We start from the raw sequence: 23,238 nt of genomic DNA, 5'->3' as shown, positions 1-23,238 counted from the left end.
ACCCGACTTTGTGAGGAGTGGAACAACCATCGCCAATTTCCAAACTGCGGGAACCACACCACTAGTTAGTGACAGGTTAAGGATGGGATTAATCAGCGGGTTCAAAACCCCCGCTACTCTAGCCAGAAATTTAGCAGGGCAAGGGTCAGAGGGTGAGCCTGACTTAAGTTTAATCAGGAAATCCAGAGAGGCGGAGTCAGAGAGAGATGGAAACTCTGTGAGAGAGAGTCCAGATCCAGCTGTCAAATTCAACTGGTCCCCCGGGAAGGTGACAACACTCGGGCCCAAGGAAGAAAAAGAGTCCTGAATCCGCTTGATCTTAGTGGTGAAAAAGCTAGCTAGCGAGATCACCCACGGCTCAGAAAACTCATGATGCGACGCATTTGCCTTAGGAGTTATAAACTCCCTCACAATAGTGAAAATTTCCCTGCAGGAACTTGAAGCAGTCTCAATTCTTTCAGAGAAATAGTTCTTCTTTTCGACCAGAATGTCCGCATGATAGACCTTGATGGTAGCCCTATAGGCAGCCTTGGCCCCAGGATCATACTGCTGGTGCCAGAGCCTCTCTGCTACCTTAAAATTGTGCCGGGACTGCGCCAAAGCCTCCGTGAACCAAGGAGCAGAGGTCCGCCTAGAGGTTGTCCGAAGAGCAATCGCCGGAGCTAATTCGTCTAATCGCTCCACTAGCCACTCCTGCATCAAATCGATATCCTTCTCTAGGTCTCCTGATAGAGGGCAGGGATGATCCAAGCAAGCCTGTGCCAGACTTTCTGGGGTCACCCGCTGATATGCCCGACCAGTCTGCCTAGGATGACTCGAAGTTGTACAGGGTGATTTACTAGTGCCCGGAATCTGAAACCTAATCAGAAAAGGGTCCGACCAGAGGACAGGGACAGGACTGGCCATAACAAGTGGAATGGTGCAGAACACCTGATCAAGGGTGTGGCCCTTGTTATGAGTCGGAACAGCCAGGTGGGGGATGAGGTCCAGGGTGGCAGTGATATCATTGATTTTAATTGTATCACCATCCATACCCACATCCATATGTATGTTAAGATCCCCAAGCACAATACAGTGTCCTGTCTTCAAACAAAGCGCCGAAGCTAGTGCCTGCAGATCCTCGTAAAAGGACCCGAGCTGACCTGGTGGTCTGTAGACCAGGAGCCCCAAGAAGGTTTGATGGGGAGATAGGGCTATAGAAAAAAAACAGGGATTTGCAGCCGGAAATGGTCTCCATAGGGACAACCACACATGCAGCAGATCTCTGGATCACAATCGCCACCCCTCCACCCCTCCCAATTAATCTGTCGTGTCTAAAAATCGCATAATCAGGAGGAATAGCAGTCGCAATGTCAGGATTGGAGGACTCCCCCAGCCAAGTTTCAGTAAGCATTAAGCAAACAGGTTTTTCTACAGCTAAGAGCTCGTGGATATCAAGAGCATGCCTGCTCAAAGAGCAAGTATTCAGTAAGAGGCACAGATCGTTAACATTGGTCTTAGGGCTGGAAGCCCCCAGCACCGGGAAATTGCCAGGTATCCAATCGCATTCCGGATACCGCCTTTTGCCTCTGCATCGCCCAGGAATGACCACACGACACACACCCATACCTTTTCTAAATGAAAGGAGGTCAGATGCCGAATAGATGAGCCTTGAGCCAGTCCCTCCCGCCACGCCATCCGCCTCCGAGATGCTGACGAGCGCAGACTGGCTAGACTCTGGCTCGACTATGGCGCGCTGGCTGCTCGCGATCGCTACGCGAAGTGGTGTCCATCTCCTTTTGTAGTCCCTTCGAGAGTGCAAGGGCGCTGGGACTTGTAGTTTTAAATCCTAAAACCTGGGGGGGGCAGATCGCGCGTCTCCGGCCACAGAACCTAATCATCTGTGAGCAAGAGGAGAGAGGCGCTGTTCATGCAGTATGTGCTTTAACAAAAATAACAGTTAAAATACACAGATTCGGCACAAAACAAACTATCCAAGACAGTGGTTATTAAAAAGATGTTAGCAGGCTATCACCAGGCTTCCGCCTCAGGTGCAAAGGAAACTATTGGCGCAGTAGTCAGAGGCAAATTAGAAATGCTTTGTTGCCAGGCTTCTGCTGCCGTTGTATCGAGGAATCTCGCGTCAAAGGCGCGGCTCCTCCTTTTGTAGTCCCTTCGAGAGCGCAAGGGCGCTGGGACTTGTAGTTTTCAATCCTAAAACCTGGGGGGGGCTGATCGCTCGTCTCCGGCCACAGAACCTAATCGTCTGTGAGCAAGAGGAGAGAGGCGCTGTTCATGCGGTATGTGCTTTCAAAAAAAATAACAGTTAAAATACACAGATTCGGCGCAAAACAAACTATCCAAGACAGTGATTATTAAAAAGATGTTAGCAGGCTATCACCCGGCTTCCACCTCAGGTGCAAAGGAAAACTATTGGTGCAGTCGTCAGAGGCAAATTAGAAATGCTTTGTTGCCAAGCTTCTGCTGCCGTTGTATCGAGGAATCTCCTACCTCTTTCCACACTCCTTTTGCCTCTTGCAGCACCTCTGTTACTTTTTTCTCTATTTTTCTTCCTTCTTTCTGTACCTTCTTCCATCTTACTGTACCTCACTTGCTTCTTTCTGCATCCCTCTTGCCTCTTTCTGCACCCCTCTTGCCTCTTTCTGCACCCCTCTTTTCTCTTTCTACATCTCTCTTGCCATTTTCTGCACCCCTGTTCCCTCTCTGTGCACCTTTCCTGCCTGTTTCTGTGCCTCTTTGCCACTTTCTGTACCTCTGTTGGTTCTTTCTGTATTTCTCTTGCTCTTTCGGCAACCTTTGCACCTCTTTCAGCAACTCTGTTGCTTCTTTCTGCACTTATCTTCCTTTTTTCGCACCCCTCCCCCCTCTTCCTGTACTTCTCTTGCCTCTTTGTGCACCTCTTCTACCTTTTTCTGTATTGCTCTTGCTTCTTTTTGCACCTCTGCTGGTTCTTTCTGCACTGCTCTTGCTTCTTTCTGCACTTCTCTTGTTTCTTACTACAACCCTGTTGCTTCATTCAGCAATTCTTTTGCCTGTTTCTGCACTTCTCTTCCATCTTTCTGCACCCTTCTGCCTCTTTCTGTACTTCTCTTGCCTCTTTGTGCAACTCTTCCATCTTTTTCTGTACCACTCTTCCTTCTTTTTTCACCTCTGTTGGTTCTTTCAGCACTTCTCTTTCTGCTTTCTGCTCCTCACTTGCCTCTTTCTGCACGTCTCCTGCTTCTTTCTACACCTTTGTTGCTACATTCAGTAATTCGTTTGCCTCTTTCTGCACTTCTTTTCCCTCTTTCTGCACCCCTATTGTCTCTTTTTGTACCTCTCTTGCCTCTTTGTGTATCTCTCCTACCTTTTTCTCCACCCCTCTTTTCGCTTTCTGAACCTCTCTTGACTCTTTCTGTACCCCGTCCTTCTTTCTGCACCTTTGTTGCCTGTTTCTGCACCTCTCTTGCCTCTTTTTGTACCTCTGTTGGTCCTTTCTATACTTCTGTACCTCTTTCAGCACACCTGTTGCTTCTTTTTGCACTTCTCTTCCCTCTTTCTGTACCCCTTCTGCCTCTTTCTGTACCTCTCTTGCCTCTTTCTGTACCTCTTCTACCTCTTTCTGTACCCCTCTTGCCTTTGTTTACACCTTCTGTTGGTTCATTATGCACTGCTATTGCTTCTTTCTGCACCTTACTTGCCTCTTTCTGCACTTCCCCTGCTTCTTTCAGTATTTTTTTGCCTCATTCTGTACTTCTCTTCCCTCTTTCTGCACCACTTCTGCCTCTTTCTGTACCTCTCTTGCCTCTTTGTGCACCTCTCCTACCTCTTTCCACACACCTCTTGCCTCTTACAGCACCTCTGTTACTTCTTTCTGTATTTTTCTTCCTTCTTTCTGTACCCTTCTTCCGTCTTACTGTACCTCACTCGCTTCTTTCTGCTTCCCCCTTGCCTCTTTCTGCACCCCTCTTTTCTCTTTCTACACCTCTCTTGCCTCTTTCTGCACCCCTGTTCCCTCTCTCTGTACCTTTCCTGCCTGTTTCTGCACCTCTTTTGCCTCTTTCTGTACCTTTGTTGGTTCTTTCTATATTTCTCTTGCTCTTTCGGCAACCTTTGCACCTCTTTCAGCACCTCTGTTGCTTCTTTCTGCACTTCTCTTCCTTTTTTCTGCACCCCTCCTCCCTCTTACTGTACTTCTTTTGCCTCTTTTTGCACCTCTTCTACATTTTTCTGTATTGCTCTTGCTTCTTTTTGCACCTCTGCTGGTTCTTTCTGCACTGCTCTTGCTGCTTTCTGCTCCTCACTTGCCTCTTTCTGCACTTCTCCTGCTTCTTTCTATACCTTTGTTGCTACATTCAGTAATTCTTTTGCCTCTTTCTGCACTTCTTTTCCCTCTTTCTGCACCCCTATTGTCTCTTTCTGTACCTCTCTTGCCTCTTTGTGTACCTCTCCTACCTTTTTCTCCACCCCTCTTTTCTCTTTCTGAACCTCTCTTGTCTCTTTCTGTACCCTGTCCCTCTTTTTCTGCACCGTTGTTGCCTGTTTCTGCACCTCTCTTGCCTCTTTCTGTACCTCTGTTGGTTCTTTCTGTACCTCTTTCAGCACATCTGTTGCTTCTTTTTGCACTTCTCTTCCTACTTTCTGTACCCCTTCTGCCTCTTTCTGTACCTCTCTTGCCTCTTTCTGTACCTCTTCTACCTCTTTATGTACCCCTCTTGTCTCTGTTTGCACCTCTGTTGGTTCTTTCTGCACTGCTATTGCTTCTTTCGGCACCTCACTTGCCTCTTTCGGCACTTCCTTTGCTTCTTTCTACACCTATGTTTCCTCATTCAGTATTTTTTGACTCGTTCTGTACTTCTCTTCCCTCTTTATGCACCACTTCTGCCTCTTTCTGTACCTCTCTTGCCTCTTTGTGCACCTCTCCTACCTCTTTCCACACACCTCTTGCCTCTTACAGCACCTCTGTTACTTCTTTCTGTATTTTTCTTCCTTCTTTCTGTACCCTTCTTCCGTCTTACGGTACCTCACTCGCTTCTTTCTGCTTCCCCCTTGCCTCTTTCTGCACCCCTCTTTTCTCTTTCTACACCTCTCTTGCCTCTTTCTGCACCCCTGTTCCCTCTCTCTGTACCTTTCCTGCCTGTTTCTGCACCTCTTTTGCCTCTTTCTGTACCTTTGTTGGTTCTTTCTATATTTCTCTTGCTCTTTCGGCAACCTTTGCACCTCTTTCAGCACCTCTGTTGCTTCTTTCTGCACTTCTCTTCCTTTTTTCTGCACCCCTCCTCCCTCTTCCTGTACTTCTCTTGCCTCTTTGTGCACCTCTTCTACATTTTTCTGTATTGCTCTTGCTTCTTTTTGCACCTCTGCTGGTTCTTTCTGCACTGCTCTTGCTGCTTTCTGCTCCTCACTTGCCTCTTTCTGCACTTCTCCTGCTTCTTTCTATACCTTTGTTGCTACATTCAGTAATTCTTTTGCCTCTTTCTGCACTTCTTTTCCCTCTTTCTGCACCCCTATTGTCTCTTTCTGTACCTCTCTTGCCTCTTTGTGTACCTCTCCTACCTTTTTCTCCACCCCTCTTTTCTCTTTCTGAACCTCTCTTGTCTCTTTCTGTACCCTGTCCCTCTTTTTCTGCACCTTTGTTGCCTGTTTCTGCACCTCTCTTGCCTCTTTCTGTACCTCTGTTGGTTCTTTCTTTACTTCTGTACCTCTTTCAGCACATCTGTTGCTTCTTTTTGCACTTCTCTTCCTACTTTCTGCACCCCTCCTGCTTTCTATACCTCTCTTGCCTCTTTGTGTACCTCCCGTACCTTTTTCTGCATAACTCTTGCTTTTTTTCCATCTCTTTTGCTTCTTTCTGCACTTCTCTTGCCTCTTTCTGCACCTCTGACTTAGAGGTAGTTATAATTCCGCTGTCCTATTATGTACTAGGGCCTTAAAAGGGATGTCATGCCAATCAAAGGGTTACCCCAACCGATAGTGTGCTTTAGTGTATGTAGGTGTATTCTAAGTGTCTTTCAGCATAGCACTATCGCCAGGCCTGTTTAGTCAGGGTCAGGTACCACCAGTACCAGTCTTCAAAAATTTGGGGGCACAGGATGACTTTGCCACAAGGCCTCTTTCTGCCCTTCTGTTGGTTCTTTCTGCATATCTCTTGCTTCTTTCTGTACCTTTCTTCGTCTTTCTGGTCTTCTGTTGCTTTTTTCTGCATCTCTCTTGCTTTTTCTGCACTTTTCTTCCTCTTGCTGCACATGTCCTACCTCTATAGGCATAGTTCAAAATTAGCATTTAAAAAACCATTGAAATTCGCTGAAAAAACCTTAGGTTTCAGGGACGTTATAGTTAGGAATGATCATTTAAAAAGCGTTTGAAATTCACTGAAAAAAACATTGGTTTCAGGGATGTTATGTTATTAGCATTTGAAAAACCTCTGAAATTTACTGAAAAAAACATAGGTTTCAGGCACGTCATAGTTAGAAATGAACATTTAAATACCTTAGAAATTCACTGAAAAAAACCACAGGTTTCAGGGATGTTACAGTTAGTTGGACAGTTCACTCGAACAAAATCAGAGAAATTCAGCTGTTATATAGTTAGTTGTGCTAACTATAACTCACTCCACCACACTGCACTGCTGATTATGGCACATATTACATCATTCATGACATGGTCAGTGACATCACTGATGACAATATCCACATAATAAACATGGAAAGATTTAACAGTCATGAATTCTGGTTTTATGAATGTGTTAACCCACTGACAAAGTACTATAAAATAGGAGGGAATTTGCTAAATCTTAAATTGAGGTTAAGATTTTTAAGACTATGTGTCATAAGTGCAAAATATCAGAAATGTTTTGATCATAAAAAACAATTTTTTAATATGTAGTAAAGTTGGATAATAATTTGGAATACACCTTTCAATAAACAAAACCTTTTTTTAAATAAATCTATGTTTTTTTCTTTCACAAGGCTTGGAACACAGAGCGACATCCCAAATGGTTCATCAGTGGAAGGATGCAAGCCAATGATCCATATGAATTTGTTTGTCCACTTCTCACTCATTCCTGCAGTAAGTTTATAAATGCTTACAGGGCCGGCTTTGGGGCAGTGGGACTTGTGCGGCCACACTGGGTGCTGACCATTGAAGGTGGCCCTGACATCATGGGGGCAATGTGTTTAGAAATAATTCATGATTGGAGAGTTGAAGAACACATTTGCCTAGTGGTAGTGAGAGAATCTAAGGGGGGCATGGGGCGTGTATTTTAGCTGTTTTACCGTGCTAATGTGGCATTTGCTATGGAACCTTCAAAAAAGAAGGTCTCTTCTCACTCAAACTAATTTTGTGGCCAGTTTTGTACTATAAGAGCCCATGTTGATATCACTGCATGCTTAAATGAAATGATCAATGAATCAAGTCCTATTTATATTATAAACGATAGATACAAAGATTTAGTGCATGCAACCCTTTGTATTACTTTGAGAGTTAACACAGTACATATTTTGTGACCAAATTTGCATTTTACTGTATTACACAAGAAACCAACATAAATCATCATCAAATATACTTAAGGCAAAAAACAAAGTCAAATAAAGCCCATGTTTTGAGTGCTTTGTTGTACAGCGAGTTAAGAGCAGCTGCTTAATATTTGACAGGATGAAGTACTCATTTCAGTAGTCACTGTAATCCAGACTCAGAAGACAACAGGAGTTTGCTCTCTTATTGGGATTGCAACTATTGTGCAGATGATCCAGACTTTTTACCCAGCATAATTGCTTTAAGGTTTAAAATCAGGTGAAATTTGTCAACCGAAAATTGAAATTTTCCATGTTTGCAGCTTGTAATAGAGGTGTATCTGCAGAATTACTGTATTATTTGCCATTCTATACAGGAAACAAATACTGCACCAGTAAAAAATACCTCTTTTCTACAGTATTAGTGTTTCCAAGGAGGATGTTCACTACCAGGTACACCAGAGCTCTATAGCCTATATGCTCAACATTTCATAAAGCTGTTCTTTCAGAGTCAGGGAGAATGCATGATTGCAAAGTATACCGATAATAAATTGAGTTGCCAAGACAGTGGGCATGGGTATGGCTATTACATTTTTTGGGGAAATTTAAAGTTTTTTGTACCTGGCAATCCAGCATGGATCAATACATTAAAAAAATTGAGTGGTGAGAAAGCGTTTTTTGGAATTCGGAGTGACCAGGCAGAAATTTAAAATTAAAGAGAGAACCACGAGGGAAACAACCTTTACATCGTGGATTTTTACACCGCAATGCAATCACAACGCGGTCACTACAACGACCGCGTTGTTGCAACTCAGTGCCATTACTACGCAAGTCATTACAACGACTTGCGCTAGATGGCGCGCTAGACAACACCTTCCCTACTGTTGCCAAAACTGGAGTTGGAATAGTAAATCATACTATTCCTAAGTCCAGCGGGCCATCGTTGTAATGACTTACGTTGTAATGGTACTGTATTGTAACAACGGGGTCGTTATAACAGCATTGTGAATGCATCACAGTGTAAAATCTGCGATGGAAAGTGCTATATTTGAATAACGAGGGTGGGAAAGCACTCAGGACTGGGTGGGGGAAGCAATGGGTAGTAGAATTGGGCAAGATAACAACTAAGAAACTTGATACTGGACCTGGGCGGCCCATAAATGAATATAAAAAGCCACGGAGGGGTGGGGAAAAGCAATGGAGTAGCTTGGGTGCGGGATGAGGAAGTAATCCGAGCCTGCAGGAGGGCAGATGTTGTGGGGAAGGAGCAAAATAGGGCAGTTGCGGATGCTGTAAAATGAAAGCCGGAGGGGAGAGAGGGGAAAGGGGAATTTAGGGGGAAAATAATAAATAAATAAAAAAACCTTACCTGTTGCTGCTGCTGACGGCCATCTTGGTACTTCTCTCCCAGCAGTCGCTGGAAAAGTACAGACTCCCCACCCAATCCCGGTGCTGCTCTCGTGCTATGAAAATAGTATCAGAATTGTTCTGAGTGGCCTGGTCTGCCAGCCACTCAGACAGTGCATGGAAGCTTGCAGCTTTTCTCTAATCCGGCTGTGCAGCACAGCTGGGTTGCAGAAAGAGAAGTGTGCATGTCTGTTTGGCTGGCCTAAGACGGCCGGCCAAACTGACATGCACACTAATAGATGCCCATCACTCCTCCCTGTCATGGACTGGCCTGCGCTACACACACATGCTTAAGCCAGAGCCCCTCACAGAAAAATAAAAGGATATTGTTTTATAATCATTTTATCTTCTGTGACTGACTCTGACCACTGGGCGATGATCCTCCACCATTACGGAGAAGCTGCCTCTGCACTGGGGAGAGAGCTAGAAAATACATAGACTACTGAAAGAGAAAAAAAGTACTTGCCTGAGTGTGAGCAGTAAAAGTACAAGTAATCCAATCAAAAAGATGGTAAAGAAGCCAGGGAAGGACAAATAGAAGAAGGGGTCGGACAAACACAAGATGGGCAAGGAAAGCCATTGAATTAGAAGCAAGCAAATAAAAGTGAAAATAAAGGCAACTCATCGCAAACAATGGGTAGGGCCAAAGCTGATTGTATGTTTTTGTATAGTTCACAATATTCTTTCTCCTGCAAGAAAGTTGAAAGCTGTCTAGTAGGCGAGACCTAATGAAGAAAGAAATCATATGCAATTGTTTGGAAACCAGAAAAATTATAATTTAAAAACATTAAACTTATGTTTTGTTTAGAACAATAAAGATGATAAAGCACATTACATTAAACTAGAATTGCAGCTGCCTGTAGGAGCGTACAACATAGGCTACAGATGTTCTTTATAGCACCATACACAGAATATACTCACTACTATGCATCATTCTATATCCCTTGTTGCACCTTTCTTTTTGTTATTTAGTATGAAATTGACCCAAAGTTTTTGGAGTGCCTTACATGAGCACCAATTAAATTGCACAAGGACACATTCATTTGTTTTTGTAGGCGCCTGGAAATTAAGTGATTTCCACAGAATCACATAATGTAGAGCCAATACAGAGACTCAAACCTGGTTCCCCAGTTCCAAAGTTGGTTGCTCTGGCTGTTAGCTACATCCTCTCCCCTGAACATCACCCTGTGCTCTCATGATGCACACCACCCTGTGCTTTCTTGAAGGAAGTAGTCTCTATTCTCTAGTGCACATCGCTGATGTTCCAATGCAGCACATCACTATGTGAGATTCCTGTAGCACATCACCCTGTGGTCTCCTAATGCATTTCGCCCTCTGGTTCACTTCTTCTGCTAATTATTTTCTGCTCCTTGGTTCAGGTGCATATCATCACATGCTTCTCTACTGCACATGACATGCTGTTTACCTATAACACAACTCTACATGCTCTCTGCTATTCATCCACCTTAGCTCTACTGCTACAAATCACTGTGCTCTCCCGAATGCATTATCCCTTATGCCTTTGACTGCACACCAAGTGACTAAGTAGGAAAAACCTACTTGTAGTGAGCACTGTTGCTACTGGAAAAAAGGCTTTTTCCAACAATTTAAGAAAAACAGCTAATCAAATCATTCAAAAAGTAAGCAGTAAATAATTTCACGTTCTATTATTTAATTCGTATTCATAGAACTTTTATACGACATGTAAACATTAATACATTGTACTCATGTATCCTAGTGTGCATCTGTTCTACCTATAGAACAATCAACATATGTTGCATAGGGATGAGACTTTGTACATAACACGTATTCTATTTACATATTTCTAAACATTTCAGAAACCACAATGTATGATAATACATAGATTAATGTAAATTGATTTTCTTGAAACACGATGCCCGATGCATTTTGGGACCCAAAGGTACCCTTCTTCAGGGGCGAGATCCTAAAACATACAAAAAGCTAATCAGTACAATCAAAGAGAATAATTTCAACTTTATGTAAGCTATTTGAAAATAAGAGACACTAAAGGGGAAAGATGGAACATTAAAACATCAAACGTTATAGAATAGTATGGAGTGGGTTGCCCATATAATGTTCTAACTGCCTGTCTACACATTTGTAATAGAACATAATACAAATCACATCATGTGCTGGACAAATTGCACCTCCTGGATGATTATTAAACGTACTATACAAGTGGTCCATGCAAGTAAGAAGACATAAACATGATACATTGTAAAAAATGATATGGCGCCAAATATAAATGCAGAAATATAGACATCAATCGTTCTTCAAATCAGACAACTAAGATATCATTTAAAATAGCAACATTGTAACCTGCTTAATGCAATACATTGTGGAATGGAACCCTTAGAGAAATGTTAACCATTAGGCGTCATCATTCTTAACAAACAGAGATCAAAATTACATACAAATTCATCTAATATTGTAATGATGGCCACAATTACATTACACACCTTTTAACTGAATTTGTGCTGTCTTTAAATGAAATCCTAATATTGGAAAAAAAGCTCCAACGAAAAATGGAGTGTGTGGTATGTCCCGGTGACAAGACCTATGGGTAAGTTTGACAAAAGACACCTCATGTAAACACAGCGCTGTTAATAAGGATTGCAAGAAACCTAGAGAGAAAAAAAATATATATATATATACCTAGTGTGCTGGTTAGAAGAAACAGGGGAGCTTCTATGAAAAACGTGTATACGCGGTAACTTCACTCTCAGGACCATGCGTGTCTGTCAATACGTAACTGTATATGGAAAAACAGATACTAGAATAAGAGGTGATATATAAACTCTAATACTTCGAGACCCATGTTATCTCGAGAAAATACTTGGAAGCGCATACCTTGGACTCAAATCTTTTCCCACGGGTAGAGAGAATGGTTACAACGGGTACAACTGAAGATATGCTCGAAGGGGGAGTTACAGGATAATAACAAGAAGTGGTCACTAGAAAACAGGAGAATGGGTTGTCACTATTAAAAAACACTCTCTTTAGACTAAAAAATATAATACGGGCTAGTTCGACTGCATGATTTACCTCCGTTTCTTTGTTATAAATGTAGAAACGTGACAGGATGTGAGCAGATGATCACCCGATGAAACGCGACTGCAGGGTCATGGTGAAGCGGGAACCACTAAACAAACGTTACGAAACGAATATTATGATTGAACTCCTGCTATAAAGGAGTGAGTCTGGAAAAGTCAGCACTAATGAAAGCCCGTTTACCTTGACTGCTGCGCGGTGCGCTTCTTCAATCTCGAGTACTCCAACTGGAACTCTCAGGTGACCACGGAAGGTTACAACACAACTATTTAAAGAGTTCCATTAGTCAAAAAAATGCAAGTGCTGGTGGGAATTGTAGTCCCATCAAAACAAACCTGTCGTGACGAACTATGTAGTAATGGTCAAATATTAGAGCAAGGTATAAATATACTGATAAAAAGATCGAACAGTTATGTGATGCGGTATGACTAATAGCGTCATACAATAAATAATCGTGCATCCGAGGGGACTAAAAGAAAAAAGATTTGTGGTCATCTAAGCAGCAGAGGCACTACAAAAATACCCCCGTGTATGCCTATAGTCAGTAACTGAGTATGCTAGTGTAAGGGTGAGAGGAGAATATAACCAAGTCGAAGCTCAATGCGTGTGCGTGAGTCATGCAATAGAATGATAGAGCATGGTATTAAATTTCACTTAGCCAATTGGTTGCTATATTTCCCTGTGATAATCTAGAAACACACAGTAGCCACATGTAATAGTGTTTTTGGGATGTTATACTTCCAGGTTAAGATCGTAAAGCATTTAGAAACAAGATGCTACAGTGTTGCTTTATGTCCTTAGGCAACCATATTATTCACTTAGTAGACAGTAGCGGGTTAAGTTATAACTATATGTATAATAAATGGCAATCTATGGGTCAATATATCCTTACAACAACAGACCTGTTAGCATCACATATTTGTGTAAGTGTTTTTTCACATCGAGTTTTTGCCTAAAAACTTTGTATCATCAATTTTCAATCTCCCCTGTTCATGTATTTAATACCATGCTCTATCATTCTATTGCATGACTCACGCACACGCATTGAGCTTCGACTTGGTTATATTCTCCTCTCACCCTTACACTAGCATACTCAGTTACTGACTATAGGCATACATGGGGGTATTTTCGTGGTGCCTCTGCTGCTTAGATGACCACAAATCTTTTTTCTTTTTGTCCCCTCGGATGCACGATTATTTATTGTATGACACTATTAGTCATACCGCATCACATAACTGTTCGATCTTTTTATCAGTATATTTATACCTTGCTCTATTATTTGACCATTACTACATAGTTCGTCACGACAGGTTTGTTCTGATGGGACTACAATTCCCACCAGCACTTGCATTTTTTCGACTATTGGAACTCTTTAAATAGTTGTGTTGTAACCTTCCGCGGTCATCTGAGAGTTCTAGTTGGAGTAGTCGAGAATGAAGAAGCGCACGGCGCAGCAGTCAAGGTAAACGGGCTTTCATCAGCTCTGACTTTTCCAGACTCACTCCTTTATAGCAGGACTTCAATCATAATATTCGTTTCCTAACGTTTGTTTAGTGGTTCCCGCTTCGCCATGACCCCGCAGTCGCGTTTCATCGGGTGATCATCTCCTCACATCCCGTCACGTTTCTTTAGTTATAACAAAGAAACGGAGGTAAATCATGTAGTCAAACTAGCCCGAATTATATTTTTTAGTCTAAAGCTAGTGTTTTTTAATAGTGACAACCCATTCTCTTGTTTTCTAGTGCCCACTTCTTGTTATTATCCTGTAACTCCTCCCTCGAGCATATCTTCAGTTGTACCCGTTGTAACCATTTTCCCTACCCGTGGGAAAAGATTTGAGTCCAAGGTATGCGCTTCCAAATATTTTCTCGAGATAACATGGGTCTCGAAGCATTAGAGTTTATATATCACCCCTTATTCTAGTATCTGTTTTTCCATATACAGTTATGTATTGGCAGACACGCATGGTCCTGAGAGTGAAGTTACCGCGTATACACGTTTTTCATAGAAGCTCCCCTGTTTCTTCTAATCAGCAACCAGCACACTAGGTATATATATATTTTTTTTTCTCTAGGTTTCTTGCAATCCTTATTAACAGCGCTGTGTTTACATGAGGTGTCTTTTGTCAAACTTACCCATAGGTCTTGTCACCAGGACATACCACACAGTCCATTTTTTGTTGGAGCTTTTTTTCCAGTATTAGGATTTCATTTAAAGACAGCATGAATTCAGTTAAAAGGTGTGTAATGTAATTGTGGCCATCATTACAATATTAGATGAATTTGTATGTAATTTTGATCTCTGTTTGTTTAGAATGATGAACGCCTAACGGTTAACATTTCTCTAAGGGTTCCATTCCACAATGTATTGCATAAAGCATGTTACAATGTTGTTATTTTAAATGATATCTTAGTTGTCTGATTTGAAGAACGATTGATGTCTATATTTCTGCATTTATATTTGGCGCCATATCATTTTTTATAATGTATCATGTTTATGTCTTCTTACTTGCATGGACCACTTGTATAGTACATTTAATAATCATCCAGGAGGTGCAATTTGTCCAGCACATGATGTGATTTGTATTATGTTCTATAACAAATGTGTAGACAGGCAGTTAGAACATTATATGGGAGACCCACTCCATACTATTCTATAACGTTTGATGTTTTAATGTTCCATCTTTCCCCTTTACTGTCTCTTATTTTCAAATAGCTTACATAAAGTTGAAATTATTCTCTTTGACTGTACTGATTAGCTTTTTGTATGTTTTAGGATCTTTCCCCTGAAGAAGGATACCTTTGGGTCCCGAAATGCATCGGGCATCGTGTTTCATGAAAATCAATTTACATTAATCTATGTATTATCATACATTATGGTTTCTGAAATGTTTAGAAATATGTAAATAGAATATGTGTTATGTATAAAGTCTCATCCCTATGCAACATTTGTTGATGGTTCTATAGGTAGAACAGATGCACACTAGGATACAGGAGTACAATGTATTAATGTTTGCATGTCGTATAAAAGTTCTATGAATACGAATTAAATAATAGAACGTGAAATTATTTACTGCTTACTTTTTGATTAATTTGATTAGCTGTTTTTCTTAAATTGTTGGAAAAAGCCTTTTTTCCAGTAGGAACAGTGCTCACTACAAGTAGGTTTTTCCTACTTAGTCACTTGCTTTAACTCTTTGTGCTAGCCAACACATTTCTGTAGTGGAGCACCCTTTGATTAAGATCAGTTTACAGATTTCCTTTAGATTACACTTTGAGTGCTCTTCTTACTCTTTTCTCTTTGACTGCACACCACCATATGGCTGAATGATGCATTAATCTGCATCACTTGTTGTGCTAAATAACGTATGAGCGTTGTTCCGTGTGTGTGGGGCCTGTATATCTTGGCTTGTGTGAATTGGTGTCTGTGGCTGTATGTCTGTTGTATAACTAGCTGTTTGTAGGTATGTTTGACTAAATAAATGTACTCATGTAGATGTCTTTATGTGTTCATGTATTCCCTACCTTTCTGTGCATGCACAAAAAAACTGCACCTACTGGCTTTATCAAATCGTGCTTACTTTTCAAGATCTCGCAGAGGGAGTGTATGCGTCATTTGTGAGATGTTTCATTCTCACATTAGAGACTTGATCAAAAGTGCCAACAATATTTTTTATAGAGACCTGTGTTAGATCTGGCCCTTTTCAGGTTTATCCCCAAACTTTTTGCCTTTTCCCTCCTATTTTTGCCCCCCCCTTTTTTGTTTGCTTCAGGACTCTGTGCAACTTACCACTGGTGAGCATTGCTAAAGTGCATATGCTCTTTGTGTAAATTGTGATTCTGATTGGTTAGCCATGATTGGCATATTTGATTTACTGGTAAGTTCTTTGTAAAGTGCACTGTGTGTGCCCAGAGCCTGTAAATCAAATGCCTCTAGTGATCCTGCAGCAATGGCTGTGCCACCCACATGAGTAGCCCTTTAAACAAGGCTCAGGCCAGCCATTGCAGTGTCTGTGGGTGCAGTTTTAAATGGCCATGTCGACCTGTCAAGTGCACCCACTTGCCAGGCCCTTACCTTCCCTTTCTCTACATGTAAGGCACCCCTAAGGTAGGTAAAAAGATACCCCCACTGGAATAGTGCAGTGAATGTCAACTGTAAGACATGTATTGGTGTGTTTTACATGTCCTGATAGTGAAATACTGCCAATTTTGTGTCTCACACTTGCAAGGCCTGTCTCTCCCATAGGTTATCATTGAACTTGCCTTGTAACAAGTTACAAGTGTAACTTCAATTGGGAAAAAATAGAGAATTGGAGTTTGAGTTTCCTGAACACGGGACTTAAACAAACATCTTTTAGTGAAGTTGGTTTTTAAATTGTGGGTTTGAAATTGCCACTTTTAGAAAGTGGGCATTTTCTTTCTTTACAATTCTGTGTCTTTTCTTGCCTGTGGAAATAAACATCTAGTTTCAACTGACAGGGGCCTGTTTGTGCATTCGCTCTAGACAGTCACACAAAGGGAACTGAGGTGCGTCGACATATCCTGATGGCCCATCACCAGGCTGATGAGTCTTCCTGAGCCAGATAGAGTGGTGGGAGGAGTTGTCACTGACACCTTAATTGGGCTGTCTGTCCTCTCATTAAGCTGTTTCCAACCCCCCAGAGTGTGCCTGGAGCCAAGGCATGAACTAGTGAACAACACAGAATTCTCTTTGAAGAATGCCTACTTCAAAGGACAAAAGGGGTATAAGTATTGGACGAAAAACCACAAACCTTTTGAACACTTCTGGATCGAGAGAAACCTTTGCCACGGAGAAGAGCTGTAGAGCTGCGAGGAGGAGTACTACTATTTTGCTGTGTGTTGCTTTGCAGGGTTGGCCTGCAGTTCCTGCTCTGCCTTTGAGAGGATAAAGAACTAGACTTTGCTGGGTATCCTGCTTGTGAAGAGTCTCCAAGGGCGTGTATTCTTACCTCCTGTTGGAAGTCTCAGGATCATCAAAGACTTCATTTGCAGCATCCCTGACTCCACTGCTATGAGTTCTGACCTACCTTGTGGTGCCAATTCCAGTTCTGGCCCCATGGAGGTTGTTTTGCTGCTTGACACCATCAAAATTGGTGTATCACCTTTCAGCGCCTGTTTTTCTGCTGCAGCACAGCTGTGAGGACGAAGATTCCACGCACCAACTCCATGCGGACGAAGAAATCTACACAGCGCCTGCCCACAGTCGAAGAAACTACAGCAGCCCAAGTTCAGCGCACTGTGTCTCTGAAGTCTGAGACCACCACACTGACTCCAACGCAGGCCCTGGTCTGCAGCTAAAAGATTTGATGCATCGTTGGTCCTCAGCTGAAGAAATCAATGCAGCGCCTCTTTGCCACCGCTGTATCGACCTTCAGCACACCTGGATTTGCAAGCATCGCACCTGTGCACCAAGTTTTCTGACGCATCATCCGCAGGACAGAACCATCTTGGATTTTGATGCAACACTTCCCCTTAAAGTCAGGATTCGACGCAACACTTCCCCTACACGCAGCATGACTGACGCATCGGTTCTCCAGGGAGTTAGGAACTGACACATTGCTGTGTCGCATTGCTGTTTTTTCCGGCTCTTACTTCTTCTGTGGCTGTTTTGCCTAGTGAATTTTGAAGCATCCAAAGGTACTTTGTGTAACATCACTGCATCCATAGTTTCCTATGGACAGCATTACTAAAACCCTCTAAAAGTGATATTTTGAGTTGTGAATGTTGGATTTTTGTTATTTTGGTTTAAATAGAGATTGTTTATATTTCTAATCTGGCATAATGTACCTTTGTAGAGTTTTCACTGTGTGTCTTATGTACACATGCTTTGCACATTTCCTCTGAGATAGGCCTAACTGCTCGTGCCAAGCTACCAAAGGGTTGAGCAGAGTTTATCATGGGTGTGTAATCCCCTTATCCTAACTAGAAGGAAGGGTCCCTACTTAGACAGGGTACAAACCAGCCAACTAGAGACCCCCATTTATAACAACCTGACTTCACGGCTCTCTTGTTTGGTGCATGGCTACCCATGACTAGTGTTCTCTGCCGCCTTCTACAGAATGGGCCAACTTGCTCATGAAGTAAATTTCCTAAACATGATTAATGATTGATGCCGAGTAGGTATGTTTGAGAAGCTTTCTGTTCAGAATCCTATTCAACACCAATTCCCTGCAAGTCACCGTTCCTTGACTTTATTGTGCACGCTTTATGGTGAATGCTATCATGCGTGTATTACCAAAATAAAATATGCACACAAAACATTGAGTTAAATTTACCAACATGCAAGTAAAAGAAGTAGTATGATATGGTTCACTGACACAACATCGACTTTAAAAATATTGATGTAAAAAATAACGATGTACCAAAAATATTGAAAAAAAGATATAGTTGTACAAAATATCGATTATATATATACATACATAAATATATAATAAAATGATAAACAAATATATTAAATGACAAAAATTATTATACCAACATAAATTAGATTTAGTATACATTTTAACAAAAATAGCAAATAAACGTAATTAAAAAAAGTTAAACACACATACATAATAATTAATATATATATATATATTTACTTTAAAACAATTAATAAACTATTAGTTTTAATTATTTTATAATTTTAAAATTAGATAAAAAATTAAATATATACCAATAACAAAATATAATTGGAAAAACATTCCATTATAAATTAAAACCTAAAATGATTTAAAAATATTTAAATTTACATTTCCCACTACAGTCAGTGCAACAGTAGAGAAAAAGTTGCATATCAGAGGGTTAAACATTATGATTCCCACTCCAATGAGTGCAACAGTAGGGAAAGTGTTCTATAGCAAAGTGGTTAAATGAACTATTCCAACTCCAGTGAGTAAAACTGTAGGAAAAGGGTGGGATAGCGGAGGGGTAAAAATTACTATTCCCTATCCAGTGAGTGCAACAGTAGGGAAAGTGTTGGATATTGGTGGTGTAAAAATTACTATTTCCACACCAATGAGTGCAAAAGTAGGGAAAGTGTTGGATTGTGGATGGGTAAAAATTACTATTCTCACTCCAGTGAGTGCAACAGTAGAGAAAGTGTTAGATAGCAGAGGGATAAAATGTACTATTCCATCTCCAGTCAGTGCAACAGTGCGAAAAGTGTTGGATAGCGGAGGGATAAACATTACTATTCCCACTCCAGCGAGTGAAGCAGTAGGTGAAGTATTGGATAGTGGAGGGGTACAAATTACTATTCCCATTCCAGTGAGTGTAACAGTAGGGAAAGTGTTGGATAGCAGAGGGGTCAAAATACTACTCCCCGTCCAATGTGTGCAACAGTAGGGAAAGTGTTGGATAGCGGATATGTAAATATTACTATTCCCACTCCAATTAGTGCAACAGTAAAGAAAGTGTTGTGTAGCGGATGGGTAAAAGTTACTTTTCCCACTCCAATGAGTGTAACAGTAGGGAAAGTGTTAGATAGCGGAAGGGTATAAATTACTATTCCCACTGCAATGAGTGCAACAGTAGGGAAAGTGTTGGATAGTGGAGGGGTAAAAATTACTATTCCCACTTCAGTGAGTCCAACAGTAGGGAAAGTGTTGGATAGCGGAGGGGTAAAAATTAATATTCCCACTCCAGTGAGTGTAACAGTAGGGAAAGTGTTAAATAGCAGAGGAGTAAAAATTACTATTCCCATGCCAATGTGTGCCACAGTAAGGAAAGAGTTGTATAGCGGATTGGTAAAAAAGTCAATTCCCTCTCCAATGAGTGTAGCAGTAGGGAAAGTGTTGGATAGCAGAGGGAAAAATTACTATTCCCACTTTAGTAAGTGCAACAGTAGGGAAAGTGTTGCATAGGGGAGGGATACAATGTACTATTCCCACTCCAGTGAGTGCAACAGTAGGGAAAGTGTTGGATAGCGGAGGGATAACATTTACTATTCGCACTCCAGTCAGTTCAACATTAAAAACAAACAGAATATTTAAAAAAAACAAAAAATATTTTAAAAAATAAATTAAATAAATAAATGTATACATATGTCAAAAGTTAAAATATTAATATATATAATATTAAAAATAAAAAAATAAAAACACATTATAATGTTAATTGCATATGAGAAATACCTACAAATATAATACCAAATAAAATAAAAAATAAACTTCAAACAAATAAATATTTTAACTAGAAAATATATACAAATAAAAACATTATTTATTTCATACATTTATTTATTTTATTTCCTACCTTATAACACCACACAAATGACAAACCACATCAAAAAAATTATTTTAAAGTATTTCAATAATTAACATAATTATTTACCAATTAAAGAAATATCATAAAAAAAGAAAAATAATAAAAATAAATTAAGTTCCCACACTTTAATCCTATAATCCCCACAACACACAGCTACAATTAAACGGTAAAAAAAATCATTACAGAATTAAAATGAATTTTCAAACAACAAACTATTACTACTAAACAGCTAATTGTACAGGAAGGAAAATGTATTTAATCCCCACGCTTTACCCCTCTAAAAGTATAAACCACACACAAAAAAATAAGCAATTACCCTAATTAAATATCAAGTAATTAATTAATATTAATTAACAACTAATTAATAATGAATTAAACACAAATTACTTCCCACACTTTACCACTATAAACCCCACAACAAACACCTAAAATGAATTACACAATTTCCATATTTATTTTACAATGAATTTATTAATATTAATTGACATCTAATTATCAATTAATTAAACATAAATTACTTCCCAGCTTTTACCCCTATAAGCCCCTCAACCTGCACCTAAGATTATTTACACGATTCCCATAATTAATTTTCAATAAGCAAAATGTGCAACAAAAATTAATAACACAATTATCACAATTAATTACTAATTAATTAATATTAGTTATTATTAATTAATAACCAAATAATAATTCATTAATAATAAAAACAACTTCACACAATATACTCTATAAATCTCAATTAAAAAATATATATAAATAAAAAATTATCATTATTTATTATAATTAAATTACTTCCCACCCTATAAACCCCCAACACACTGCAGAACTAAAAAATGCAAAATTAAATAAAATAAAATGAATAACTACTACAAATTTAACCCATACATTAAAAAATATAAAAACTACATCACATACATTTAAAATATATACAAAAATACATAACACTAATTAAACAATGGATATTTTAAACAATTATATTTTTGTAAATGATATTAATGACTTCTATATTTTTTAAATCCACATTTCTTACCTTAAATCAATATTCTTGACCGTGATATTCTTGCTGTCGATATTTCTCACTCACAATATTTAGGACTCAATATTTCTGTAAGTCGGCATTTAAAACTCAATATTTTGTCTGCGCACCATATGATATATGAGCCTAACAACAATGACATCACAGAAAGTGCCACTAAGGTTAGGAACATGGGATATGATATTTTAATGGACGCTTGTTGAAACAAAGAGTAGATTTGTTGGTCTATGAAGACTGATGATTGTGTTTAAGATTGTTCTCCCATTTGTGATTTTATTAGTCACTGATTTATATTGTTTTATGTTTTTGTTGTGAGGTATATGTGTTTATAACTTAACGATGATATGTAACAAAGTATATTGATGTGAAATATATTTGTATAAACAGGTTAAAGTCATATATATTTTTTCAAACTTCTGTGGTATTTGGATGTGGGATTTTTTCAAATGCGAGGTGTATTTATAGTGGAGTTTGTTAGGGATTTGTGTGATTTTTGTGTTTCTAGTCTGAGGGGATTTAATTTATTTGAGTGTTAAGCAGAACCCTGTCCCCTTGGTATGTGGGGTCTCTCTCTAGTTTCACATCACAGTAAGTGCCCCCACTGACGTTTAACCTTACTATCATCACACAAAATGATGTACTGTAGTTGTAATCCACAAAAAAGAATAATTGAATAAAAATGCTGTACATACAAAATTGTATGTTAAGTAACTCTCATACACTACCTATGGTTATGCCATAATATCCCTGAGGGACCACCATCATCGGCTAGGGGCAGTCCCACCATATGTCAGACTGGTACAGATGCATTTTTATTTATTTATAATTTTATTCATTCAATTTTATGTGATGCAAACATGGCCCATGTACATTAGAGCACTTTACAAGAGGAACAATACAGTGACAAAGTAGTTTACAGCATTGATAAGTAATACAGTAAGACAAATCTGCAAAATGTATCAGTAGATGGAGCACATAACCTTCTCGAGACAAACATTATAAAAATATAAAAACATGAATTCAGAAACAGAAACATTGAGTAAAAAATGGAGGGCCAGATGTTAGACGAACTGGTATCAAAAATCCTGTTGTAATTTGCAACAATTATGTTTGCACCCAGTAAAGAATGTAACAATGTGACCTATATTTTAGTTGAGTGGGTTGCAATTCAACCTCCCCATGAATATTAATTATGTAGAACACAAATTGAGACTCAGAAGACCCCCGATCTGTGAACTTTTTTTTAATGCAGCCTGTTTTCCCTTACAGAAAATGGGCTACGTTTTAAAAGAAAAGCTTTCCTTTTTTGAAAAATTTGCTTTAGAGTTGCCAGTGGATCAGGACCTCTGACGACTTCGCAATAAACTTGTTCTTACATCTGCAAATTGGAATTCGAGCTTGTAATCGAGCACCTGCTTTATTTTATCTATTAGTGCTTCCTGATGAAGCTAACTTAATAACTATTTTAGATTGGCGCTGGCAGCTTGCTGGCGCCATTCTAAAATAAAACAGGAGTGGGGCAGAGGGCAGAATGGCACAAAAACGAGTGGGGCAGAGGGCAGAAAGGGCACAAAACGAGTGGGGCAGAGGGCAGAAGACCACAAAAACGAGTGGGGCAGAGGGCAAAAGGGCACAAACACGAGTGGGGCAGAGGGCAGAAAGCCACAAAAACAAGTGGTACAGAGGGCAGAAGGTCACAAAAAACGAGAGGGTGGCAGTGATGAACCAGAGGGCGCATCGCGGTCTCGCACAAAAAACCCAGCGAACACGCAAAGCGCCCCGCGAACACGCAAAAATAAAAAAAAACGCAAATTTGCACGAGTTCGCGAATTTTGCAGATCGCGAATTCACAAATACGCAAATTCACGGATTGCGAATTCGCAAAATGTGCCCATGCTTAATATTTATCACGACTTTGGCTGTGATAAAGTGCCGTTAACTGGGCGATAGCTCCTTGAGAATATGCCCC

At 40.0% G+C, this 23,238-nt stretch overlaps 1 protein-coding gene across 1 annotated transcript in view; it reads left to right on the top strand.

The window, feature by feature from the left end:
• The window catches only part of LOC147728924 (stimulated by retinoic acid gene 6 protein-like), a 538,794-nt gene that overhangs the window by 147,707 nt on the left and 367,849 nt on the right, over nt 1-23,238 (top strand). Inside the window, exon 2 of the mRNA XM_086959168.1 lies at nt 6,948-7,047. Coding sequence (XP_086815294.1) covers nt 6,948-7,047 — 100 coding nt within the window. The remainder of the gene's footprint in view (nt 1-6,947; nt 7,048-23,238) is intronic.

The sequence above is a fragment of the Lissotriton vulgaris genome, chromosome 2_2 (genome assembly GCF_964263255.1).
Source record: "Lissotriton vulgaris chromosome 2_2, aLisVul1.2, whole genome shotgun sequence".
Classification (NCBI taxonomy): Eukaryota; Metazoa; Chordata; class Amphibia; order Caudata; family Salamandridae; genus Lissotriton; species Lissotriton vulgaris.
Note: the sequence above shows the minus strand (reverse complement) of the source record. Positions and strands in the feature narration are given on the sequence as shown.